The following is a 25844-nucleotide window of genomic DNA, read 5'->3' on the forward strand; positions in this document are numbered from 1 at the left end:
TTTTTTATATCTCTCTCTTTAAATTTTTTTTAATCATACTTTCTCTTTACTTATTCTATTATTATTTTTTTTCTCATTGTACTTTCTTTTTCCCTAATCTCTATCTTCATATACTTTCTTTCCTGATTTTCTCTTATTACACTTTCTTTCTTCATTTTCTCCCATCACACTTTCTCTTTTATCATACCTTCTCTTTCCTCATCCTCTCTTACCATGTTTTCTCTCCTATCAGTATCCTCGGGGCGGTCTAATGGTTAGCGCATGAGATATCACCATAAGATTTGGGGTTCAAATCTCGACAAAGCCAAAGTAAATACCTTTCTTATATGTTATTCGTTATTCCAAAGGCTAGTAACCACCCGTGATTTACCTCCTCCGTGTTGACCTAGACGGATTGGCGAGGACACTAGGGACGAACATATTCACCTTTTGCCACCATATTTTCTCTCCTATCACACTCTCATTCATTTACTCTCATCACACACTCTCTTCATTCCCTCCCATCACACTTTATCTCTCATCAAATTTTCTCTCATCCTCTCTCATCATACACTCTTCCATCATACTCTTTTTTCTAATTTTCTCTAATCACACTTTCCCTCTCTTCATTTTTTTTCCCATTATACTTTCTCTCTCATTACATTTTCGCTCTTATCATATTTTTCTCTGACATTCAATTTTCTCTCATATCTAATTTTTTTTCTTATTTTTTCTAAGTATAAAAAATAATTTTTTAATTTTTTTCAATAAAAAATATTCAACTAATCAAATATTATTTTTAAAAATAATATTCATATTCATACCTATTTTTATTCTACAATACTATGATTCTTATTCTCATTCCGATTCCCAAAAAGAACCAAACACTATCTTAATGTCATTGTGAATTTAAGTGGAGAACAGGATTAGAAAATCAATTCTTTAGACAATTAAATTCAAAAATATGAAATGTGTGCTTGTTTGAACCGTGTATTGCGTTGGCCAGTTAACATTTTTGTACTTACTACTCGGGAAAATGCATCATCTTTTCTACTCGGCTTCTACAATATACAATTATACTTCAAAATCCTCTACAAATTACTGCCTCTAAAGACAGCAAGGAGCATGGGCTCTCTGATCTCTTTTTTACTAATCCTCTATGCAAATTGCAGCCTGCATTCAGCAACAAAGGAAGACATGGAATCAGTGAGTTCGAAGGTAACAAACAAGAATACAATGATTTTTTTTTAACTAAAAAGATTAAATTCTATTGGCCAACAAGAACGGTTTTAGTTTTATGAGAATTTTGGCTTAGTATCAAATTACCTCAGCTTAGTAGCTAGTCGAGCTGCCTCATTGGCCTCTATACCTTAAGCACATTATTGACTATGCCGCCACTGGTAATGATCTCTCGCTGATAGTCTATTTGCCAATGGTCATCAACAATAAACTTTATCTGAGAAGAAATGATCAAGCTGTTACAACATATACTGAAGAAGAAGAATGATGCCATTAAATTGACGTTTGTCAAGAAACAACACACAAATGATATACAAAAAATATACATCATAGCGATATGTGAATCTTTAACATAAGTTTCTGAAATGCAAGTTCACGAAGATGATGATGATGATGATGATTCACTGTAATAATTTTCACAAAGTGGAGCCTAAATGTGCATTTAGAAATAACCACAGCTTCTACTGATAGAATAGGCAAGAACGAATGCTTAAGTAGGTGACTAACAAGTACCTGAGTTGCAATGCTGCTGTAATGAAATCCTAAAAAACAATACCGAAACAATTGCAAGATTCCAAACAATAAATGATTTTGTAACTTGATTAAAATAAGCAACATTAATGGAAAAGGTTCCTTACTGCCGATTTTAAATACAAGCGTCTGTCAACCCAGAAGTGCAACAGCCATTTCAAAGTCATTTTAAACATGATGATAGGGTTCTGTGAAAAGGTATCTAAATTCCAACCAATACCAATGCATAGACTGGTTCGTCTCAAACAACTTATGTGTTTTCCCAGCATCAACATAACCTGTGTTTTTACAGCCCCACGTGAATTCACTCAGGAACTCAACCTCATATTAACTACTATAGCACATCACTCAAGCTCCACTCAAAATCAGGGGCTGGGCACTAGCCCATCTTCATTCTTGTTCCAAATGTCGCCTTGTTTTGTTGTCCTATGTTATAAAAACTAAGCTCTGCTTACCAATCCATACAAAAATGAAGAATATCTAATTGACAAAAGGAGTGTGAGTTAATAGATGATAAAAAGACAGCCCGGTGCACGAAGCTCCTGTTATACGGGGTCTCGGGGAATGATCCATTGTAGGCAGTCTTATCCTGCTATTTGCAAGAGGCTGTTTCCAGGATTCGAACATGAGTTAATAGATGATAGCGGGAAAAAAAACTGAAGTATAAAAAATGTAAAAGAATTTTAATAAGAACACTTGTCCATCTATTCTATGCTTGGAATATCATGTTGCAAAGAAAAAAAATCATTGATCCCCTGCACCTCATAAACTCCAGGATAAAGCCACAACACTGCTGTCCATAGAAATCGTCTCCTGTACAATAAAGCAGATAAATAAGATGTATATGTTTTAGAAATCCCAAAGCATGCAATTGCAGACACGACTAAAGCAGAGAAGTTGAAAAAAGTATGACACTCTACACATGGGTAGAAATTTCATGTCCTCGGGTGGCACAATGGAAATTTACTAGGTCCAGATAAATTACCAAAAAAGTATCTAACTAAGTAGAAGGGATTAGAGGAGTTAAAATGTAAAATCAATACTAATTCATCTAGGCATGCTTTGGCAAGTGCCCAAATGAGTCAACTATTGGTTCAATACGGTATTTAAATCTACCATTTTTACTGGAAACCCCAACACAAAATGATATAAGGTACTTAGTCCAGGTTATCAAAGGAGTAGACAAGTTTAATAGTAGAGACGCCAAACATATTCAACTGAGGTGGATTTTAGGTGATTTAACTTGAGATAAATAATTAAATTTAGAGGCATGAACTGAAAACCACTTGATTTTTTCCAATAGCTTAACTAGAGTTGTCTCCTATGGACAAATTAATAAGTGTTCCCGAAGATGATCATACCACTTCACAAAGAAAAAAGCATTTTGCAATAATTTGAAAAACAATCATCTAAGCACATTTAGACTATGTTTTTTCTAGGAAAAATTATAATAATTAAAATAACACCATAAGTAAAACATTATATTTTTCAAAAAAAAAAGAAGAAAAATTTAAGGCTGAAAATATATCACTGAGATATACATAAAAGTATTACTTCAAACACCATGAGACACACTTATGATTGCTCACTACATTGCTTCCTTGTCAGTGTATAGAGAAATAGAGAAATTAATATTTAGTTTTACACATTATTTGAATAAACACAGCTTTAATATTGCGGATAAACAAGGTTCAAAATTTTGAAATATGCTGGAGATTTGGCTGTGTTTCGATCACATATTGACATTTTGATGTGTGGTGCATGTGGTGAATTGGAAGTGAAAGGATGAAGGTGATGAAGAAGAAAAAGGATAAGATAACACAACTATATAACTATATAATTTGAACTTTGTATAAAATTTTAACATAATCCTATATGTGCAGAAGCTAAAATAAAATAAAATCACCTTAATTTATCTTGACCTGTCTTATATCATACCAAGGGATGCAAGTGTTGGCACAATACAAAACTCATCAACATGGTTGGCACAAAGGTACAAGAGAGAGAAATTGTTTGTGTACCAAGCAATATCAAATTTTGATAATTTTTCAATCGATATATTTCAACTATGCCGCTTGGCACGGTATGAGATTTCAAACCATACAATAAACACAATATTTTTATTGTAGAAAAACACACTCTTCAAATTTGCAAGTTCAAAATATACCTGAATCAAAACAAGCTATTTTGAAGTGCTTTTTTTTTAAAAAAACAAAGCTCACCCTCTCTTTCTATTTCATGTATGTGCATAAAGTAGGAAACTATTGTTTCTTTGATCAGGAATGTCAATAAATTATCGGATACCAGATACCCAATTCATTTTTTTAAAAAAATTGTCTTGAGGGCCTTGTACATTGAAGAGTCAACATCAAATTCTACTGAGAATTTCTAAGCTGTTTCCATTCACCTAAAATAAGCTGCTTGGACACAGGCATCTGTCACCTTACTTCATGAGAATTGAAGAAAAAAAATCTGATTAAAAAAGATAAAGCCTAAAGAAGTACGCTACAACACCATATCGAAAGAATGTCACTAAACTGACAAGAACACATTAATATGAACAAATTCATAAGGTTGGCCTCGTCAAAAAAAACAGCATATCTAAGAATGTAACATCTTATTTAAAGAGCTCATAATAATGCTGATTACCAACCTGGATCCATGTGGGTTTATGTGTTCAGATGAAGGATGAGGATTCATTCTGACTCTGTGCTGCCAACCATTGAAACTACCAGCAACTTCTATAATTTCACCATCTGTCCAGTAATCTATATGAACCTATGTTAATAAAACTATGTTATAGCATATCAAATATGTATTATAAGAGCAAAACTGCTTCTTTCTTCTAACAGAATGTAGTTCATGCTTCTCACAAGGCTTAACCTATTGTGGCATGAATTAACAAATTAACAATAACATAAACAAATCTTAGCACATTCATCACATTTGAAGTTAAAAGAAAATAATCAAATAGGCACACACCATGCTGCTGGTCACTTAAGAGCACCGAGGAACAGTTGTAGTATCATCAAATAATGAAAAGTTTGAAGTCAGTAATTACATCTGCATTCTATGATGGGTTTGGGCAAATTACATTCCAATTGAAGCAATGCACTGTTGCATTTGAAAAAGGGATTTGGATACCTGAACAATTGAAAGAGTAAAACATGCGTGCTTATGTGGCTTTTCATTATTTCCATTATGGCTAAGGATACATGTAAGGTAAATGAGAGAAATAGAAGAAAGATACAAGGCAGAGACCTCAATTAGTTCACTTAAATTTTCCTCAGCCATATGGAGCTCCATATCTTTCTCAGCTATCTTTCTCTTCATATCACCAAGCTCAGTTGTTCCCTTCGCATAGAGATTATTTAATGCAATCTGATAAAAATAAATGAAATTCCTCTATATCATGGTTTAAAAATCTCCAGAAGAAATGGAAAAGTCATTGCAATTGGATTGTCAATAAAAAACTGGAACTGAACTTTGGAATAAAGCCATATTGTGTGCATGTATAATCACAAAGTATCTTAAAACCACACTGATACTGTAATAGCTCCATATTTGAAAGAGATTTTATTTGTTATATACTAATAAATTGGGTTCACTGGATTTTGTTGATGGCACAAATGATGTGCTTGGAATATGAGAATGTTTTATTTGAAGTTGTATTGCTTTACGCAATCCTTTGAAGGGATATATCGGCAAGCCAAAGAAGTTGCTAGCTGGCTTGACAGTTATGATAGGACCAAATAGATCAGTGTCTGAGTTTTACGGAGTGATAACTAGGACTGGCCATCTGGAATGGCCAACTTTTCTATCTTGGATCTTCTAGAACTCTAATTGAACACTCTTGAGTTAACATTTGACACTCCTATTGACTTGGATACTAGTATCAGAGCTTCCAACATAGCTCTGCATAGTGTATGTACTTAATCTGGGATTTATAATTTTTTTAAAGGAAACAAATTGTAATAAACTGTGATGATACTCACTATAGGAAATTCATTCCAGTAGATACACCTAGCATATTAGTTGCTGATATTCCCTAACAAATTTGTTTAAAAATTTCTCATCTCCTAAAGAAATGTGATGCCTCTGACTAAATAAATATTCTGCTCAAATATTCTTGATATCCTTAACAAGTAATTATTCTTTGAAGTGATTTTCTGAAGCTTTACCAAACTAATCTTTTAATAACAAAGTTTCTGTGAAAAGGTAAACTAGGTTCACCGGCAGGAATGAATTTCATTTAGTGTGGAAGATATGAACTAGGAAGACTGGAAGAGTATTAACAGTATACTTTACTGAAGTATTTTAGTACATTTTCATCTTCAACTTGTTGCTTTATTTGTGAAAGCTCCACTTCATTTTGCTCCTGAAAAAATTTCAGCAGAGTGATCAATATTGCAAAATCAATAATTCAAGAGAAAAAAATGGCAAATGATCTTACCATTAAGTTTTTTAGATGATTAATTTCATTCTGAAAGTCTTGTTCATAAGCCTACAGATTAGAACAAAAGCAATTACACAGTTAAACATCAATTAGCTACGTCAACATCAAATCAATAGATGTAATTGAAACAACCTTGAAAGTCAAATTCTGACATAACTCACTGTCTTCACCTGTGGAATCATAGGTAAGAAATTGAAATTGAAATTAACTCTGAAACACACAGAAAGGCCAAATAAATGGAAATTTATTATATTTTCAACTTTTTCATAGTGACAGTTTCAAATTTATTGTGGAAAAACTTCAATGTTAAAAGAATAACTTTTTATAAGTTCAGGTCTCACCAGTTATAATTCCAAGCATATTTCAGTCAGTCCTTTAATTGGTGAAAGTTAATTGCAGCAAAGGAACATCTAGAACTGCATAGCATATTAACAGACGCATAATTCTTGCAAAAAAAGGTCTACATATCTGAGGTTGATAACCACAGACAAAGCAGACTCTGCATAAAAGTTCCAGCTTACAGATTCCTGTTCTTTGTTTGGAACAAAAAAAATTATATCATATTGTTGATATGTCATCCGACAAGGATGTTTGTCATGTATAATAGTGTGCCTGACATAGAATTAATCATGAGCATGAAGGTTTAAAATGCACCAAAAAAACACGCTATAACTTATGATCATGGTGACCAACAATGAGCCAATTACAATGTCATACGTCATGGTATGAGAGCCTTGAGCCGACTATTATCTTTGTCGACTAAACTATCACCCAACTGACCATTAAAGACATCATCTTCTCCATCTCCACCTACATCATTAGGCCCACCCTCATAATTTGATATCAAGGCCTCCTACACGACCAATGTCAAGCTATTGAGTACTCTATATAATCGATAGCAATGCATGTTATTGTTGCCTCCTCTTAGTGAAGTCAATAATGTCACACATCACAAATGGGAGATGTGCACATGCCATGAGCTGAGGGCAGTAACTGAAAGAAGTAAGGAATGGCACTCTCATATCATTTGTTTATCAATAGCTCTTATCAACCTCAATGTAATCATCTTAAGCAAAGGTCTCTTTAGCCCTCTCAGCTCCTTTGGTGGATCTGTCGTCGCAGATCTAGTGACAGCCCTATACTTAGATCAATCTTTTATGCATATCTTCTCTGCAATCAACTCAGCATATCTTGAAGAGGTTGTGAATGTCTTTTCAATGAAAATAGATATTGGAAAGAAGTGAGAGTGATATGAGATGTTATCTACTGATTCTAATATTGATGGTAGCCCTAGGTTGTTTATTTTATATCTAAGTTCTTCAATTAATTGATTCAAAGTTCTAATGGTTATGGTTGTTACTTCCATGCCATAGTGCCTCGAACTTGGACATGGCTTGAGGCATTTCAACTACTCCTTTTTATCCTAAAAAGCAAGGTCGCCTTGCATCCTTGAACTAATAACTATTCTTTAGCTAACCTATGTCTCAAGTGAGATCACACCAAGTAACAAGCCAACCAACTGATTTAGGTTGTTATTCACTTCCTTTGCGGTGAGTAATCTCCATAGGAAATGGCAATCATAGACTCACAGGTGTTTATCCTTCCTTTAGGTAGTGGATCCTTGGTGTTCTAATAGGATCATAGGATCCTAAAGGTCTGGATAGAAATCTTGACATTGATGTACTGAATCCCTAAGGCAGCTAAGAATAAGTTGAGTTTCAATCGTACAAATCTTAGACAATAGGATATATCATCCGTCTAGGAGTGTTGATTAATTAACATAGATATAGTACCGACTCAAATGTAATACTCATTAGTACACGTCATTAATTGCAAAATTCTCTTTAAGTATATTAAGTATATAGCGTTTGGTGTAATGAAGGTTGAGTTGTAATGAAATTAAGCATGACAAACACCAATAACACATGTAGCCATTCCATGTCATTGTCAATGTGTTAAATTCAGAAAACAGAGAAGGTTTGAATTTATTGATTACTTATAAGTTCAAATACTATTGTCATAATCTTTTGTGGATTGAGTAATGAACATGAAACTTTGCGAGTATTTCATTTGTTTATATTTTTCTATCAAGGTTGAGGCCCAAAAAAATCCATTTGAAAAGGCTTGAAATAGTAAGTGTGAAAAAAGAAAAAGAGAGAACAATTTCAGACAACACCCTAAACCAAAGATATCGAACTCTCAATTGACCTCTTGAATAGAGACTACAAGCCTGATGCATACCTCCTATTTTATCCAAATCTCCAATTTGAACAAACTTCGCTGCTTTTGGTAACAAAGATTCTTCTGAAACATCAAGAATTACCCCATTTGAATCAATCATGTCTTTCTCCAAAGTGTTTGATGAGTACGTGCAATCAATAGACGAGTTTGTGTCCTCTAGATCTCCTAAGGTTTCAAGTTAATATGAGTGACGAAAAGAAAATTAGAAAAAAATAACCAAAATGGATAGAGAAAGACCTGCAGTTTTGCAAATCTTTGCAGTCAAAGAATCTTTAAGTGAACTTTTTTCTGAGTGGTTCTTCCCATTTGAATTCAATAGAAGCTCTGTGATTACCTTATATCCTCTACGCCTCACAATATTTGCAAGATCCGTCCTATTGGAATTACAAGGAAGGCATTTACTTTGACATAATCATCTTCAACAGAAACTTCTCTTCTACAGCAAGCTTCTTAAGAATGAAAAGAGACCACCAAATAATGCATGGGAGCTATGTAAGTATAGAAATGCAAGGAACTTCTTAGATAAGTAGGCATTTATTTTCACATCAAAGTAATAAAAAAATGATATATTAATTTGAATATTATTAGTGATACAACCCTGCATAGAACATAAAGAAGGGTTAAGATTCATGTAGCCAGCCCAAATACTTAGGACAAATATGGCTTGATAATGATTTACATCTGAACATGCATGAAATAAGTTTTTCGCTTCTAGTTAATACAATGCTTACAGTACAAAGGGGAAGTTCGTTTGTTTAACTAAATTCACTTGCATCAGGTAAGATAAATTCAATCATACGACTGATTGGTACAGGTGAGAAATTAATCCCGACAAAGTTCAAAATCTCAAATACCCATCCTTGGTTGAACTAGTACATACCTATAGCACTTGGTGTGCAAAGGTGGTTGCAGCACAGAGAGTCAATTACATGTCTCATTTAAGTGTGTGTGTGTGTGTGTGTATATATATATATTAATAATAATAAAATGAAACAAAATAAATTACTAGTTGTTTTCTTGTTTCACTAACTTATACAAGTACAGATATTTTGAGCTTATAGTTATAATATATTGTATTATTTTTGTTCTAACTTGCAATTTAATAGTATGCTTTTATTTTCCTTGCCGGAAGAGTCATTTATGGTTTCTCATTCTTTGCCCAATTGTTACTAGATTTTACCCACTCTCGACAAAATTTAAGTATTTTAGTTTACTCTATAACAAAAATGTATGGAAACTCATAGGTTTTACTATTCTCATATGATAGTTATATAAACTAAGTTTTAAGTGTGTGGATCAGAGATTATTGGGTGTGATGGGGTGGGTTATAGAAATGGGTTGCTAGGGTGTGAGTGCAACATCCTTACTACTGGAACAAATTTGAGAATTTTAACTCAACTACTCAAGTGACTACATTTTAATATTAGAGCTTTATGATCTCTTATGATACTGCTTGTAAAATTTTTACATACAACATATTTATATTATTATACAGACCATGAAGAAGTAAAAAAGGTAACATAGGCATTTTTACAGTTGGATCTAGGGACAGAATGCCCATACTTGATGACATACCAATACACACATGTACTGCGAACAATTGGATGCTATATGTGCCAATATTAGATAAGAATGGTGTGTAATACATATTCTGCTCAATATGGTACTAGATCTAAACTATGTCACAAATTACATCAACAAGAATGATGCTAATAATAAACATCTACAACTCATGTTGATCTATGTAGCATTATATAATCATTAATACTCAATCTATATAAATCACTCTTAATTTAGCTAACAAAGTTTCTTTGTATCCACTTATTGCTTCCATTTTCAACTTTAATCGATCTAAATTATCTAACTATAAAATATATAGATCATCTTTGAACATGTACATATATGTTAGCTTAATGTGCATACCATCTTACTGATTTTTCTCATTTTATCATATCTTAAAGCTACAAAATTAATAAAAATCATAAGTGAGATTTAAGCACACGCCCTCTTTCAATGAGGGTAAAGCCAACAACAAATCATCAACAAAAAACTAATATGAGACAAAAACTACAGTAATCAATGCTAAAAGTGTTCACTAAAAGCGCGTTCTAAAGGATCAATTGACGACAACCATAAACCAGTTAAAACGAAGAGAAGCAAGCGAAGGGGAAAAAGAATAATGACACCGAACCTTCCATTCTCCCTAAGCTTGTTCATCGATGGCGCGCGATCCTCAGGTAGTCCAACAGAGGAGTTGAACTCCCGCAGCTCATCGCAGAGCTCCTCGTTACTCTTGATCGCCCTGCTCCTCCTGCGAAACCAGGTGAGAAAACCCATCTTCTGCTAAAATGACGCGGTCCGAGAAAGGTAAATTACTTGAAAAAAAATAGAGGAAAACTGAATACCTAGATCTTTTGGCAAAGCAACAGTGCGCGAGGGTCCTGCGAGCTAGGTTCGGAGCGGCGATCGTAGGGAGATAGAGTTGTCGGCATCTGGGGAGGGAAGGGAAGGAGAGGGCGGACGGCAACGGCGCGATTGCCATGGGAGCAGGTGAAGCATTTGGCGGAACTGATGAAGTAGAGAAGGGTTCGGGTTTTGGAGCGCATAAAACGAGTCGGTGGGCGCAGCATCGAATTCGGAGGAGGTTACGATGGTGGGGACGGCCGCAGGGAGAGAAAGGCAAGTGTCTTTCTTTTTTTCTCCTAAAGCCAACCAACCGCAGTGTTAGTTACTTTGTTTGCTAAGGTTTTTTTATTAGGAGCGTGGACTCGTTTTGGCATTGCAGTGCCAAAAGCAAAGAATCGCCAAATTCGGTTAAAAAGCCGATCCCATATACCAATTGAATCCGTTACCTTTTTTGGCATTGCAACTTTCAGTTGGGCCGGCCCGTGACAGAACGGGTCGGTCCGTCAAAAATCTATCAGCCTGTTATTTATTTAGGTCAGTCTGTTAAAATTTTAAAAATAAAAATAATGAAAAATCTTTAGTAAATAATAATTTCCAATATATACATACACACATCTGTAATCCGTGTAGACTCCCCGATTTAGATTCCTCTTTCAATGGATTAATAAAATTTTAATTAAATCCGTTTAAATTTTTTGACAGAACGAACCAATAAGCACAATCTAAATTAATAGCTCTAGCTACGCTTTAAGTGCTGCTTTGGGATACTTTAGATTGCTTTACACTAATAAAGGTAAGGTCTGAGATTTACTTTATAAATATTTTTTAAAAATAGTGCCAAAGAAAATTCTAAAATTTAGTGTATGGACGAGAAAATAATTTCTTGTTCCTACACCCAATTAACAAGTTGGGAAAGTTAGTCGGTCCGAATAGGTCATTGAGCCAATTAGTTTAGGCGACCCAAGAGACTAGGTGCATTAGTCAATTCGAGTAAGCTCATCAATTATAGTGATTTAAATAGTTTAGTTCAGATGAGTAGGCAAATTCAATCAATTAAGTTGGTCCACTTGAGCAATCTAGTTAGTTTGTCCCAATGATACAATCAATTTGAATAGCTTAGTCATTATGTTCGCCTACTCAAATGGGAATATCAATAACTAATTAAGAAAATTACATATTTCATAAACCAAATTAACAGTTGCTTAATTGTATTCTCTTATTTTTGTCAAAAAAATTTTCTGTCTTTTCCATTCTATAGAAATAGTTATTATGCATCATAACACATATAAACAACAAGGAATGCAACAGCTAAAGCGTTATGATTGAAATGATGTAATGCGAAACTAAAGTTGGTTTAGACTCAGTTTGCAGGTATCAGCAGTCACCTTTTCCAACTCACAAACAGATACTAGAAAGTAACGCGAGAGATTACTCGCAATGAGTTCGAGGACCAGTTTAGAAAACCCTCAAAAGTAAAGAGAGCTTCTCGGTCTATTGTTTACCATCGGAAGCACGGACGCCGTCACTTGGGAACGAATTGGGCGGGGTAAGCGATGGGCGCAGCCTGGGTGCTCTGCTGCTGCTGCTGGTAGTTGAGCGGGCGCCGGAAAAGCATGATGTGCGGCTCCGGGCGGTGGATCGCGTAGTGCACCCATCCCCTGCTCTGCTGCACTCCGATCGCCCGCCACTCGTTCTAATCGCCGATCACAAGTCAAGTGCACCCCAAAAAAAACAAAAATCGATTTTACAGATAGGTATAGCGTTCAAACAGCGTTTGACTAACCTCAGACAGGAGGCGGTTCTTCGGCAGCATTTTGGCAATCTCCGGTGGTAGAACCACATGCCTGCAGGCGACAAGGAGCAACCCGTGAGAAAGGAACAAAATCCACAACTATTCGCGAAGGAATAAAACAATCAGATTATAGTGAGTAAGATAACTAAAAGAGGGAAAATAGATGGCTACCTGTACTCGTAGATGTCGTCGAAGTACTTCTCGGAGTACTGGATCTGCCTCATCTCGATCTCCCTCTGCGATATACTGCTCGATTCGATTGGAGAACAAGAGAAAAGAAATCCGATGAACGATTAGAATTTTTTTTAAAAAAAAACTGATTAAATGATCGATATCTACGGGAAAATGAGAGCAGTTGACGCAAACCCTAGCAATGAAGCGAAGAGTGACGAGCGGATCGGAGAGGGATGAGCATGGGAGGAAGGAGAGGAATGGAGTTCTAGGGTTTATATGGAATTCCGATGAGGAATTCAACGGTTGTGATTTGATCAGGGAGCCTTATTTGGAATTCGAAGAGCAACGGCATCATTAGGCGTCAAACAAAACCGGTTCGATGAACCGGTTGAAGCCATGGTTCGGTTTTTAAATCACTGATTTTGAAACCGTATCGTATTGGCCAAATCAGTTCCCTCGATTTGCCCGACAGAGACGAGGGTTTGAAGAAGGGAGATCCATGGAGGGAAGCGAGAGCGATGTGGTGTTTGGAGCCTTCGACGTCAATCCGCAGCTATTCCTCAACGAAGTACTCAACGCCGTCGACGGCAAGTCCGATTCCGCCTTCGATTTGTGTCTCCAGTTCCGTCTCCTGCCCTTCGCTCCCCCTCTCGTTTTCCCCATTTCCCGATCCGTCGCGTTTCACTTCTTCCGATCTTGAAAGCTCGCTTCTTTATTTCCTTCCAGGCAAGCAACAGAAATCGTCCGCAGTGGCGCCGATCAGTCCGAAGAGTTGGTCAGGGTAAGTGTGTTGAGTGCCTGCTTAACCGTAAGTCTCGTGTTTTTTTTTCTATGGTGCCGGATTGCTTTACGTTTTCAACCGTTCGTGAGCAAGGTGAAATTTTGTGCAATTAGAAAACCTGCTACCTTATGCGGTAAATAACCTTGCTCGTTGGGATTTATGAAATGAAAACCAATGCACTGCTTGGAATTATCTGGGTTAATCTTCTTTCAGTTTTGAAGTTTGACTTCATCGACGTGTCTGCTTGAGTAATTAGGAGCCTTCTTGTAAAACTTATGCTTTCTTGATATAGTTGATACAAATTTAAGAACTAACAAGTTGTATTTACTTTGATTGGCTTTGATTTTATTCACTAGTTTTTTGTGTGATTCTTTTCTCTGTATCTAACGATTCTAAACATGTCTTTGTGTGATTGCAACTGTTAGTATGTCATTTGAACAGTAAGTGCCTATAGGCTTGATGGTACTAGAAGCTATATGATCTGATCTACCAAAGGCTAAGATTGTTTCTAATAAATGTCCATTAATCTGACAGTTAACTTTTCCTAGGATCACACAAGAAATGAAGTTGGTTCCTGCGGTTTGTGTCATTCTTTGCACTTCAATGATGTTCATGTTTAAAATAGTTTCTACTAAGATTGCTTTGCAGCATCTACCTAATCATGTTGTTTTATATTTTGATTATAATAACTTATACAACAATGGTGGAGGTTTAGGGGAATTTATGATTCAGAACAAAGTATCCACACTCCATTCTGGAAATACCAAATTCAATCTCCAAGCCTATGAAAATAAAGTGGTATTAAAGCAATCTTATCCTCACTACTTCCTGTTAGAGTGACTTCAAATGTCCAACTAATAATCAACTGAATAGTAGGATGTGGTAATACATACCTGGTAATACTTTTGAAAAGCAAAGTAAGAAACTAGATGAATTCAATATCTTCAGCAGGAAGTTTGTGATGATGTTATTGTTAATTTTTATGTATTTTCATTTTATTGATAGGGTGTTTCTTCCCTTCAATACTTGATGAAAGGAGTTTTAGACAAGCGTATGAGCATGTGGGAGAAGTACTGCCTTCAAACCTGTTTTTCTGTTCCAGATGGATTTGTGTTGCCCAATTCTGTAAGTCTTCCAATTTTATGTTAATCAAAGTTGAGGAACTGAACTCTGTTATGTCAAGTGTCTTTTCTTCAATCGATATTTATGCTTTGTTGTCATTTATGCACAAGTATCATTTCTTACAAAGGCTTGTTTGTGCTTCAGCATGTCTTGGACACGACATTTCATATATCAGCTATTCTATTTCTAAAACAAATCCCAAGCTTATCATGTTGTCTTCTTAATTACTATTGCAATTATGTGCCTATTATTTATGATCTTTGTATAGTTGCTGTCCTATCGTCAGGAACTCATTGTTCATTAAGATCTTGACAATAGCCATGAAATAAAGTAATGGGATTGTCATTGATACCCTTTCTTTCAGGATTATACACAAACCATTGGATCATAAATCAGATGCATTTGCTTCTGAATTTTATTTTGAATTTTGTCAAATAAAAATTTGATATAGTTAATCTGTGTCTATTATTTGATCTAATTACAGAAAGAATCGGTTGTCACGCTGCTTCGGGAATGCTGCCCTGACGATGAGCTTGATTCTGAAATATACTCTTTAAGAAACAAACTTGCAGCTGTAAAGAACGTGCCATCTTTTTTTTTTCTTATTTCCTTTTGTTTCAAAGTGCTAAAATTGACTTCATCAGGCTGGGAGGGAATTCAATGGACTTGGTAGAGAGATGAGTTTGTTGGAGCAGAAGTCAACTGCTAGCAAAAATTTCAATGCTACTGTGGCTGAAGTGCAACACATGCTTGAGGAACCCTCTGTGCATCAAATGTTTCAAGGTTTTTACCCAACTCATTTAGATTCTTTTCACCAAATTGCTTTTGCTTGCTACCACTTCATCCTCTCTCTTCTTGTATCAATGCTCTCATCTTTGCCTATATTCTTTCTTTAACTTTTAAATGTTTTGTTACGGAAAGGAAAACAATATATAAATTCTATGAATGATCAAGAAAGACTTGTAAGAAATTTTGACAGATTACTCGTATCTTTTATGATTGTCATACTAATGACACCAGAAACCTTGTATTCCTGATTGTAGATTCTTTCTTGTTGTCGCCTGTGTCAAAAGGAAATGTGTTGCATTAGATCTGAACTTAAATTTTTTCCTTCAATTAGATCTCGTGAAATCACCCTAGGGGAGAACAGTGGCAGAATCTAGCATTTGGATTATAGCGAGAATTGCTTAACTTGGGCATTTCGATTAATATTTATCATATGTGATATTAATGTCTGAAATTTAACAACTATCTATTCATTTGGAAGTTGAATATACTTGATCATGTGCACTTGCATTGCAACTTCTTGGTTAGGAGTGGGACTAAACAACCATTACATTCACTTCAATTTGCAAATAGTCACAAAATTAATATAGTGAGAAATGGTGTGGCATGTAATGACTGATACCTTTTCCATCAGTGTGCTTCTTTAGTGTGTGGAGAGCTACCTTGCATTACTTGGCTTTTGATTCTTTTACTCTCTTCTTATATCCGACAATCTATTTGCCATTCTTACAGAGTTAGCAGAAACTGCATCCAAACTGCAAAAAAAAGTGGCAGAAATGCATCGTGAGAGGTCCAACAACATGAAGATGCCAAGTTTTTCCAGCCAAGAGAATCACATGGTTCCTTACAAAGGTAATTTAATAGCCATGTTTTTTTTCAACCGGACTTAACCAGCAAGTTCAAGGTTAATTCGATCCAACTTAAACAGACCTTGCAAAATTCACTGAGGCACTAATTTGCATGGTTTTGTAGGGCTGCCTGCAAAAATTGAAGATATTCAAGAGATCGTAAGCATTCTGAACACTCAGTCATAGATTTTCTGATGTGCCTGTTTGAACCTAACATATGCATCCTAATGCTTGTTTTAGATTTTGCAACATCTCAGAAAGTGATCTAACGTGTTACTGACTTTTTATCTCAAGCAGTTACTATTGTTCCTAGTCGGCATTAAACTTGATGATTATGAGAAAATCCCATTGTATCATTTTCTCTCCTAATTCTCTGTTAAAAAGTTGATATATTCATGGTGTATACTGGTAACCATCAAAGCAAGCTTAAATCATCAAAACACTAACAAGAAGCAGACACAAACAAAAAGATGAATTGTGAAGAAACCTTGATTCCTGGATCTGGTTTCTTTTCCTAGGGACACCTTTCCTCCTCCTCAGGCTTTAAAGCATCATCAATGGCACCAACTCATGTCTTTTGATTATCCTAATCAAAAACATTCTTCGGTTTAAAAACATATAACATTCATTACGTCATGCATTCTCATTGGATTACTACAAATCTACCCATAAAATCTATTTATAAGTCAAACCACAGCTCGCCAGCAAGCGGAAAACGTAGAGGACGAAGAAAGAGACATGGGGTTCCCCGTCGGCGGCTACTCCGAGCTGCTCCTCCCTCGGACGCTCCTCGGCCTCACCCTCCTGCTGGGCTACCTGCGCCGCCTCGTCTCGGACGCCTTCAGCGCCTGCCTCGGCGTCCTCCTCTTTGACGACGGCTTGCGCGTCCGCCGCCGTCAATCCACAGCGCTGGCCGTCGACCGGGCGCTCCCCGCCACGCGATACGACGGCGACTGCCACGGCCGCGGCAGCGGCTGCGCCATCTGTCTGTGCGAGTTCGAGCAGGGGGAGGCGGTGCGGAAACTGAGCGATTGTCGCCACGTGTTCCACCGCGGCTGCCTCGACCGCTGGGTGGAGCATGGCCGGAGCACCTGCCCCCTCTGCCGTGCTCCGCTGGTCAGCGACCTCGCTTGGGACGCCGCGCCTCACGCTTACCATGACGACGACTGCGACGACTTCGCTCCCACAACTCGGGCCATGCTTCTCCTTGATCAACTCTTTTCCGCCTCGTGGTTCAATTCCGCAGCCGACTAATCTTTGGACAGAGAATTGCTCGAACCCACAAATCTAAGCCTTTAATTCCAATTAAATTCAACAAAACATAACAAATAAAATTCGTTCAAAAAATAGAAAAAAAAGGTTTGGAAATAAGTCATATTTCAACCTGCAAGTTCTCTCCAGTCTGGAGTAAAATAAGGAATCGGTGTGTATTTTCATATCGATCTTCTAGAAGCTCCAATTAACTGTTGCAAATCGTACTTGTACCCGATTTGTCTAATAAACAGGTTTTTAGAAAATAATTAGGGAATTACAGCCAAGACAAACGCAGCAGCAGCAGATCCGCCCGTCCCTCTCGAGATCTGCTGCAGGCGACGGGCCACCAACCGCCAGGCGGCGTGCACCGACGCGTTCTATTCGCTGGACAAAACCTGTTTCCTGTTGGAAACCACGCGAATGGTCCCTGGACGGCGCGCTTCGGCGTGGAAAGCTTCTAGATCTCGCGCCCCCTTCCATACTTGTTGACCCCAGCCCAGATCCTCTGGACCGCAAAAAGCGGTCCAGGGGATGATCCCTTGATCTGGATTGGTGGGGATGAATGGTCCCCACCTAATTTATGAATGGGGACCATCCTTTGAGCCAATCCAAATCAAGGGACCATCCCCTGGACCGCTTTTTGCGGTCCAGAGGATCTGCCCTCTTGTTGACCCTGACGGGCCACGTGAACCGACGGGTCGGCGACGGCAGACAATTCCACTATGCCCCCTAGATTTATGGATATTTTCATTTCACTTTGAGAATTTAAGAAAATAGCAGTTTTTGCCTTACAAACTTTAGATAATTTATCCAAAGTCTTTACTATCGACATAATATAGAAAATAGTGCCAGAGTTGGGTGCAGCGGCAAGGCATATGAAGATCCTGGTTCAATTCTCTCCTGGATTCGATTCTTTGTTGGGATATATGCTTGGATTTGGCGGAAAACTCAAATCGGTCTATGGACCGAAAAAAACACTTGAATTTATTTTCACAAACAAAGTATTTGATTCGGCTTTGAAATAGTTTTATAGGGATGATGAAAACTACGTAAGTCAACTGTCGGCATACTTTCTGAGACATTTTCAAAATTTATCTTTAAGAACGGATGAGAAATTTCCGTACAAACGGAACCTTGATTATAAAAATAATATAATTTGAAAATAAATGAAATTATTTATTATAATAATAAATTTGTAGTATATTTTTAAAAATATAATAAAAAGTCATAGAAAAATATTTATTACTTTATTCACATTAATAATAGATTTATAAATTTAATCTTTAAATGGACATTCATTAACATATTATGTATTATTTTTTATAAGATTAACCAGCTTAGTACATTAATAATTATTTAAATTTTTTTATTTGATTATAAATAAGTTTATTTAAGAAAGTATATTTCATTTATAGCATTATTTAGATGGTAGATCAATATTTTTAAATTATGAGGATTAAATGAAAATTTTAATAAATTTTGAGGAGCAAAAAGATGGTACGTTGGTACAACGGCACCACCGTAAGGCGTAAGTATCAGAATAAAGTAACCTTATTCCGTTTGACTGACACGTGTTCGTTAGAGCTGCGGTTACTAGAAGGGAACCTTCTCGAAACGTAACTTTCCTTTACGCCTCTTTCCCTCGGTTTCGTCGACTCCTTCTCTTCCCTTCCATTCCAATTACCATCCTTATCTGATTTCCCTTTCCCTCTTCCTCCTCCTCCTCTTTCTTTCGTTCTTTCTTTCTTTTATACGCGCTTTATAGTTTCTCCCCTTTGCGAAGCTTCTAGAATCTTGGGTTTCCGATCCAGCAGTTCCAGTGCGGCGATCCCATGAATCACCGGGCGGAGTCATCGCCGACGGCAGCGGCAGAGGAGGAGTCTCCGCCTCCTCAACCGCCGGCACTCGAAGGGCACCAGCGCTCCATTCCGACGCCTTTCCTCACTAAGACGTACCAGCTGGTGGACGATCCCTCCATGGACGACGTCATCTCGTGGAACGACGATGGCTCCACCTTCGTCGTCTGGCGGCCAGCGGAGTTCGCCCGCGACGTCCTCCCCAAATACTTCAAGCACAATAACTTCTCCAGCTTCGTCCGGCAGCTGAACACCTACGTGCGTCACGGATCTCATCCCCTGTTTCGATTTGATTTGATTTGATTTTTCTCGATCGCCTCTCCTCCGATGGATCGGTTTGAGATTTGATTCTGATGGTGGGTCGATTTTTTTATTTTAGGGTTTTCGGAAGATCGTACCAGATCGATGGGAATTCGCCAACGAGTGTTTCCGCCGCGGCGAGAAGCGGTTGCTCTGCGAGATTCACCGTCGGAAAATCTCGCCGACGCCTCCAACGACCGCGGCGACTCCGCCGTCGGCGCCGCCCCCCACGAACCCCGTCGGATCGCCGGTCAACTCCGGGGACGAGCCGATTATCTCCTCGACCTCCTCTCCCAGCGGCGTGCATGTTCCCGCCGCCGAGCCGACCGAGCTCAAGGAGGAGAACGACCGGCTTCGGCTCGAGAACAAGAGCCTGTGCCGGGAGCTGTGCCAGATGAAGAGTCTGTGCAACAGCATCTTGCAGCTCATGTCCAGGTACGCTCCCAGCTGTCGGCACAACGCGGCGACGAGCAGCGGGGGCGGAGATGGATCAACCTCGGCGGCAGCAGAGGAGCTGGACCTGGCGTTGCGGGGATCGCCGATGGAGGAGGACGGGGAGGAAGAGACGGCGGAGTCGGAAGCAGCGGCGAAGAAGAAGATGAAGGCGGAGGTGTGCTCGACGAGCACGAGGCTCTTCGGCGTCTCGATCGGGTTCAAGAGGAACCGCGTCGAAGGAGGCGCGAATTCGAAATCGTCGCCGGACACGAAGAAGCTCGGAGATCAGTAACGGCATTGGACGGTCGCCGTTAAACGCCGACTAGTCAAACGGCGACAGCACGTGCCCGAAATGTCCAGGTCACGTGCACGCCGAAGGCACTTACGGGAGTTTTAAGATTTCTATAAAAAAAAAAAAAGTTAAATTAAGAGTAATTTGCGAGGAAAGTGATTTTGCGAGGAATTAGTTAATTGTTCTGATGGACAACAGTTGTCATAGAATGATTGTGTGTTTATTGTATGTAAATTTCACTCACGTGATCGTAGTTTCGAAGGTCTAAGTTTAGAACATTGAGTGGAGAATCTAATAAAGTGGATTCTTCGAAGGACTATTTAGAATATCTATATATATGATTAAACATTAAGGGGGCGTTTGGTTTAAGGGAATAGGAGTGGGGAATGGGAATGAGAATCATTGATTGTCATTGTTAATGTTTGAATTATAGGAATAGGAATACAAATAAGGGAATGAATCCTTGAAATTGGGTAATGACTCATTCTCATGTACCTCCCCTTCAATGAGCCATTACCCTATTTTCATCAATCAAAATATTCCCTTATTCTCAAAATACCCTTCACTTAAAACTAAAATTTTCTCCATTAATATCAAATATCAAAATATATTTATTTATTTTTTTCTTTTATATCACTTCTCTCTCCTTGTTCTCTCTCATCATATTTTCTCTCTCATCATTTTATCACATACTTTCTCTCTCCTTAATCTCTCATTTCACACTCTCTTTCCTTTTTTTCTCATCATACTTTCTCTCTCATCATACTTTCTCTCTCCTCAATCTCTTCTATCGCACTCTCTTCTTTTTTTCTCATCACACTTTCTCTCTTCTCAATCTCTTTCATCACACTCTCTTTTCTCTCTCATCACACTTTCTCTCTCCTCAATCTCTCTCATCACACTCTCTTTTCTCTTTTTTCTCAGCACACTTTCTCTCTCATCACACTTTCTCTTTCCTCAATCTCTCTTGTCACACTCCCTCCTTTTTTCCTCAACACACTTTCTCTCTCAACACTCTCTCTCTCTCATCATTCTTTCTCTCTCCTCAATCTCTCCCATCATACTCACTGTTCTCTTTTTTTCTCATCACACTTTCTCTCTCACCATACTTTCTCTCTCCTTAATCTCTCTCATCACACTCTCTCTCCTCAATTTTTTTCATTATATTTTCTCTCTCTTCATCCTCTCTCATCATACTTTCTCTTACATCATATTTTCTTTCTCATCATGCTTTCTCCCATCATACTCTCTTTTCTCATTTTCTCTCATTACACTTTCTCTCTCTTCATTCTTTCTTTCACACTTTCTCTCTCATCATACTTTCTCTCTCATCATTCTCTTTCATCATATTTTTCTCTTACATTTATCTTTATCTCAAATCTAATTTTTTCTCTTATTTTCCTTTAAGGGTAAAAAAGGAAATTTTGATTTATTCCGATAGAAGATATGCAACTAACCAAACATTACTTTTAAGAGTGATATCCATATTCATACCCATTCCCATTCCACAATATAATGATTCCCATTCCGATTCCTATTCTTAGGAATGAACCAAACGCCTCCTAAGTATACTCGGTATGTTTGGAGCTAGATTGCTTGACCCTGCTACATTTAGTCGTTTTTGGTTGAGTATTTACAGAATGGTTATGTTTTGTAGGTACAAAGCATTGGATGAGGCTGATGGGATCGAAGTGGCTTGGAATCAGGTGAGAATTGATGGGAGATCGAACATTTGCATTCTGAAAGATTATCTGCTAATGTCATTAAAGCATATGAATTTTCTCTCTTGAGTTAGTTTTGTTATGATTCGTTTTTCAATTGCTAAAGTAATTTATCGAGAACGATGATACGGCAAACATTGGGGGTCATCCCTGTGTAGTCGTCGAGTTGAGGTAGAGGTCAAAGTTTGTAAAGATTAAGATTTGTGAAGAACATCGGGATGGACTACCGATTGGTCCATCTGAGAGACTCCTAATCGGATCCTCTAAGTCACTGGTTCGTACTTCTTTAATACTCCTGATCGGATTGTTCGAGTCATCGGGCTCTACTCCCTTAAAGGTAGATCTTCTACCTTAACAGTCCTCTTAATGTATGCCCCACAAATAGGGAGGGAGATAAATATAGATACACAAATGTTAGGCGTATAGTAAAATAAACCTCAGGTTATTGATTCTTGAGAATCAACTTCTGGCTATTACGCTAGATATATCAAGCGTTCATCGTCTACGTTATGTCCTGGGGGCTCTACTCCTTTAAGACTTTCAATCGAATCGTTTGAGTTATTGGACTTTGCTCCCTTAAACTCTTGATTGGATTTGTCTGAGCCATTGGTCTCTGCTCCATTAAAACTCCTGATCGGATTTTGGGTCATTGGGTTCTGTTCCCTTAAGACTCCCGATCGAATTATCCGAGTTGTTGGGCTCTGCTTCCTTAAGACAACTCCTAAATGACGACCCACTTCTAGGGCTCAAACACCCGTAAGCTCTTTATAAAATGAACAAGTTATATCCTGACCTGCTAACTCGTTAATCGAAACTGGGCTTCTTTATTGATCCATCATTCCCTTAGATGGGTCAAGCCCTAGAGAGCCCAATGCTACAATTAATGCTCCATGTGGTGTTGTTGGAAGCGTGTGGAACAATATATTGATATAGATATGGAATACTTGTAATATATGAGCGATGTGATTGTTCAATACTATAAAAATACAATGATAAGATATGTTCCTTACTTTGATATGATATTAAATCATGACATTTATTTAATGTGAAGATTACAAAGTGTTATAAAATAGTTTCGTCCCGACTTACACATTTTCTTCCACCTCGTTAAATTGAGTATCGGAGTGGCTGCGCCAGGATTCTCATAGTTTGTTTGTTAACGTTTCTTCTTCCTTCCCCTTTGGTGTTCTCTGTAGTCTCCACCTTCGCGAGGTCTCCTTCTTCCAGTCAACACTCCGACCAACTCATTGATGTTTTAACCAAAGGCGGAGGCACACTAGGACCCGGGGGGCCATGGCCCCCCGGCCCCGTCTTCGTCCATGCCCGTCTATGTTCTCCTTCGTCCATGTCTGTCTATGTCTGCGATTGAGCATGCCTTTCTTTATGCCTTAACTACTGCACTAATGGTTAGTAGTCATCCGTGATTATTTTCTCTATGTTGGTCTAGGAACGGGTTGACGAGAGTGATGAGTGAACGAATTACCTTTTTTCACATATAATTTATTTTTTTACAGAACTTTTTACTTATCATGTGATGTTTATTCAATTACATATATTTACCGACATTATATTACACATTAAGAATGGTATAAACGTTATATTTTATTATATTAATGATTATTGTCATAAATTATTTTTAGCACATGAGGTTAGAAAATAATTAAAAGATATTATAGAAGAACTTAGGATAGTTTTCTTAAAAGAGAATACAAATCCTTATGAGAATTTTAAGAGGTTAAACTATGAGAAAATTTTCATTGAAATAATTTGCCTAAAACCTAATGATACAAGAAAGAGTTTTGGTTCAATACTTGTAAGAAATATGAAACTTCTTAAATAAATTAATGAAAAATGAGTATCACATTTATTTCATAGAACTTTGGTTCCAAAGAAAAGAAAATTTTTATGTTAGATGAGCAATCAAAATAAGTTTATATAAATTCATAGCATTTACTTAGCGCATAAATAAGACTTTTGAAGGTTTTCATGTGTTCATAGATTTTGGTCAAATTGAGATGATTTTTTTTCATTAGGTGGATTGTGGGTCGTTCACAGGTCGTTCACTCTATTTTTATGTGAGTTCTACTCCTTTGGCACTTGGTCGTGTCCATCGAGTTCTACGCACTCCTTTGGCGGCTCAAACCTCTCCAGGACCCAACTCCGTCATTAGCTCTGTCCGCTTGCTTGTAAGCACCTTTCGTCTCTTCTCCCGTCGTCTTAACCATGCGGCATTTAAATACAACGTATAATAATTATTTTCGTCACTTAGGATGTGGCCCCCTCAAATCTAAAATCCTAGATCCGCCCCTGATTTTAGCCCTCAACGATTTCAGACGAGATCAAAAGATTACATTACTTGAGCTCTTGAAAGATCCATTATGTGATGATACATGAAAAAAACTTTAGGAAATCATGTTCATGCTTCCAAATCTACCTTCAAGGCCCTTGTCTGTGGATGTTAACAATAGAATCGGAATTGGGGGAAAATAATAGAAACAACGAATTCAGGCTGAAAGGAGAGTCAAGTAATAACACGCTTAGATGTCGCTAAGATTACTCACTACAAAGACACATGATATGGAAATTTTAGGCTTGTTAATTTTCTTTTGAATTGTTGTATTTTCAAGTAAGTTTCGATCATCTCCAATTGTGTAACAGAAAGGAGCTCAAGAAATTTCTAGTTCAAAACTCAACTATGATGTATTATAGGAAATTATCTTCGAGTAGGATGAAAAATTTAGGACATTGGTTATTAGACGAGGAGTCACACGTACTTCCGGATTTACTTGATAGTCAGTTTATGGGATCGGGTCATCCACCTCTAAAATTAATTCGACCAAAGGCTCAGATAACTGAATTATCACATTAATGATTATCATGACTAGACATGTTCCAAGGGTTGAAAATGTGAATGAAAAATGATAGAAAAAAAGAGATCTCATTGTGTGGGGGAGTTTAAGTCCATATTGAGAGTTTTATTGTATTATGATTGATTTATAATGTATTACAAGCATTGAAGTTGTGAACATATATATTAGGAGAGACTCTCTCATGCGCATCCGTGCAAGGGCTACAAATGCAGGTCCAGAACTCCATATTATATTTAACCAAAGGTGACTCATGTGCGAGTATGAGCTATGTGCGTCGAATGTCAAATTGGTTAAAGTAAAATTTACCTAAGCGAATCAATCAATATTTTACTGTTTGAATCATTTTTTTTCTTGTTGTTCAAATGTAATTGATGCATTAATTTGTGATCAATGCAGAATCTGTAATTGTCGACTGAAACAACTTACCAGATGCAGACATCTCAAAATGACCTTTATACGGCTATTTACTTCAAGGCCATGAGATATAGAAAATAATTAGTAGAGGCAAAAGCAAAGATATTCTTTCACCTTTATTCTCCCAACTTTTTCTCTTTGTCCGGCATTTAGTTCAACAGAATCTCCGTAATAACATTTGGGTACACATTGGTTTGTCATTATCAACTAGTGTTTGGTTGTCCATGTGGTCTTCTTGTTGTATGTTATTCAACAAAATCTTCATAATAGCGTTGAGTACACATTCCGTTCATCACAACCAACTAGTACTTGGCTATTCACGTGGTCTCTGTGATATCCAGAGAAAT

At 37.4% G+C, this 25844-nt stretch overlaps 5 protein-coding genes across 8 annotated transcripts; 3 read left to right on the forward strand and 2 right to left on the reverse strand.

Annotated features, from left to right (window-relative positions):
• Nucleotides 1-927: 927 nt before the first annotated feature.
• LOC121981099 (protein PTST homolog 3, chloroplastic-like) lies at nucleotides 928-11105 on the reverse strand. Of its 2 annotated transcripts, none has more exons than XM_042533447.1 (12): nucleotides 10852-11105; nucleotides 10638-10757; nucleotides 8684-8820; nucleotides 8447-8611; nucleotides 6338-6375; nucleotides 6203-6253; nucleotides 6053-6127; nucleotides 5011-5130; nucleotides 4403-4527; nucleotides 2511-2562; nucleotides 1306-1435; nucleotides 928-1152 (listed from the first exon to the last, which is right to left on the reverse strand). In XM_042533447.1, the coding sequence occupies exons 1-11, from the start codon at nucleotides 10986-10988 to the stop codon at nucleotides 1343-1345; spliced, it is 1113 nt and encodes a 370-aa protein (XP_042389381.1). In that variant the 5' UTR covers nucleotides 10989-11105; the 3' UTR covers nucleotides 928-1152; nucleotides 1306-1342. The 2 variants fall into 2 exon arrangements, with proteins under 2 accessions (XP_042389381.1, XP_042389382.1); XM_042533448.1 differs by having other exon boundaries at nucleotides 929-1152; nucleotides 6074-6127; nucleotides 10852-11097.
• A 1047-nt stretch (nucleotides 11106-12152) lies between these two features.
• LOC121981103 (cyclin-dependent kinases regulatory subunit 1-like) lies at nucleotides 12153-17160 on the reverse strand. 3 transcript variants are annotated; one of them, XM_042533453.1, is made up of 6 exons: nucleotides 17022-17160; nucleotides 16843-16941; nucleotides 16130-16262; nucleotides 12816-12890; nucleotides 12636-12696; nucleotides 12153-12545 (listed from the first exon to the last, which is right to left on the reverse strand). In XM_042533453.1, the coding sequence occupies exons 4-6, from the start codon at nucleotides 12866-12868 to the stop codon at nucleotides 12375-12377; spliced, it is 285 nt and encodes a 94-aa protein (XP_042389387.1). In that variant the 5' UTR covers nucleotides 12869-12890; nucleotides 16130-16262; nucleotides 16843-16941; nucleotides 17022-17160; the 3' UTR covers nucleotides 12153-12374. The 3 variants fall into 3 exon arrangements, with proteins under 3 accessions (XP_042389387.1, XP_042389389.1, XP_042389386.1); XM_042533455.1 differs by lacking the exons at nucleotides 16130-16262; nucleotides 16843-16941; nucleotides 17022-17160 and adding an exon at nucleotides 12984-13220; XM_042533452.1 differs by lacking the exons at nucleotides 16130-16262; nucleotides 16843-16941; nucleotides 17022-17160 and adding an exon at nucleotides 13011-13091.
• On the forward strand, nucleotides 13239-16724 carry LOC121981101 (protein MIS12 homolog). Its single transcript, XM_042533450.1, has 7 exons — nucleotides 13239-13439; nucleotides 13545-13599; nucleotides 14605-14724; nucleotides 15206-15295; nucleotides 15366-15504; nucleotides 16240-16359; nucleotides 16480-16724. Exons 1-7 carry the CDS (start codon nucleotides 13318-13320, stop codon nucleotides 16539-16541), a joined length of 708 nt encoding a protein of 235 aa, XP_042389384.1. The 5' UTR covers nucleotides 13239-13317; the 3' UTR covers nucleotides 16542-16724.
• Nucleotides 17094-17609, forward strand: LOC121981102 (brassinosteroid-responsive RING protein 1-like). The gene has a single exon (XM_042533451.1). It carries the CDS (start codon nucleotides 17094-17096, stop codon nucleotides 17607-17609), a length of 516 nt encoding a protein of 171 aa, XP_042389385.1.
• Nucleotides 17610-19257: 1648 nt separating this feature from the next.
• On the forward strand, nucleotides 19258-20735 carry LOC121981100 (heat stress transcription factor B-2b-like). Its single transcript, XM_042533449.1, has 2 exons — nucleotides 19258-19723; nucleotides 19845-20735. Exons 1-2 carry the CDS (start codon nucleotides 19442-19444, stop codon nucleotides 20490-20492), a joined length of 930 nt encoding a protein of 309 aa, XP_042389383.1. The 5' UTR covers nucleotides 19258-19441; the 3' UTR covers nucleotides 20493-20735.
• Nucleotides 20736-25844: the final 5109 nt, after the last annotated feature.

Source organism: Zingiber officinale, chromosome 5A, assembly GCF_018446385.1.
Source record: "Zingiber officinale cultivar Zhangliang chromosome 5A, Zo_v1.1, whole genome shotgun sequence".
Taxonomy (NCBI): Eukaryota; Viridiplantae; Streptophyta; class Magnoliopsida; order Zingiberales; family Zingiberaceae; genus Zingiber; species Zingiber officinale.

Coding starts and splice junctions, on each gene's coding strand:
- LOC121981103 (XM_042533453.1), bottom strand. CDS start 12,868: ATGAGGCAGATCCAGTACTCCGAGAAGTACTTCGACGACATCTACGAG. Junction 12,697..12,815: donor GACGACATCTACGAGTACAG/GTAGCCATCTAT, acceptor TGTCGCCTGCAG/GCATGTGGTTCTACCACCGG. Junction 12,546..12,635: donor AGAACCGCCTCCTGTCTGAG/GTTAGTCAAACG, acceptor ATCGGCGATTAG/AACGAGTGGCGGGCGATCGG.
- LOC121981101 (XM_042533450.1), top strand. CDS start 13,318: ATGGAGGGAAGCGAGAGCGATGTGGTGTTTGGAGCCTTCGACGTCAAT. Junction 13,600..14,604: donor AGTCCGAAGAGTTGGTCAGG/GTAAGTGTGTTG, acceptor TTTTATTGATAG/GGTGTTTCTTCCCTTCAATA. Junction 15,505..16,239: donor TGTGCATCAAATGTTTCAAG/GTTTTTACCCAA, acceptor CCATTCTTACAG/AGTTAGCAGAAACTGCATCC.
- LOC121981100 (XM_042533449.1), top strand. CDS start 19,442: ATGAATCACCGGGCGGAGTCATCGCCGACGGCAGCGGCAGAGGAGGAG. Junction 19,724..19,844: donor TCCGGCAGCTGAACACCTAC/GTGCGTCACGGA, acceptor TTTTTATTTTAG/GGTTTTCGGAAGATCGTACC.
- LOC121981099 (XM_042533447.1), bottom strand. CDS start 10,988: ATGGCAATCGCGCCGTTGCCGTCCGCCCTCTCCTTCCCTTCCCTCCCC. Junction 6,128..6,202: donor ATCATCTAAAAAACTTAATG/GTAAGATCATTT, acceptor AAATTTTTTCAG/GAGCAAAATGAAGTGGAGCT. Junction 2,563..4,402: donor ATAAACCCACATGGATCCAG/GTTGGTAATCAG, acceptor TTTATTGTACAG/GAGACGATTTCTATGGACAG.
- LOC121981102 (XM_042533451.1), top strand. CDS start 17,094: ATGGGGTTCCCCGTCGGCGGCTACTCCGAGCTGCTCCTCCCTCGGACG.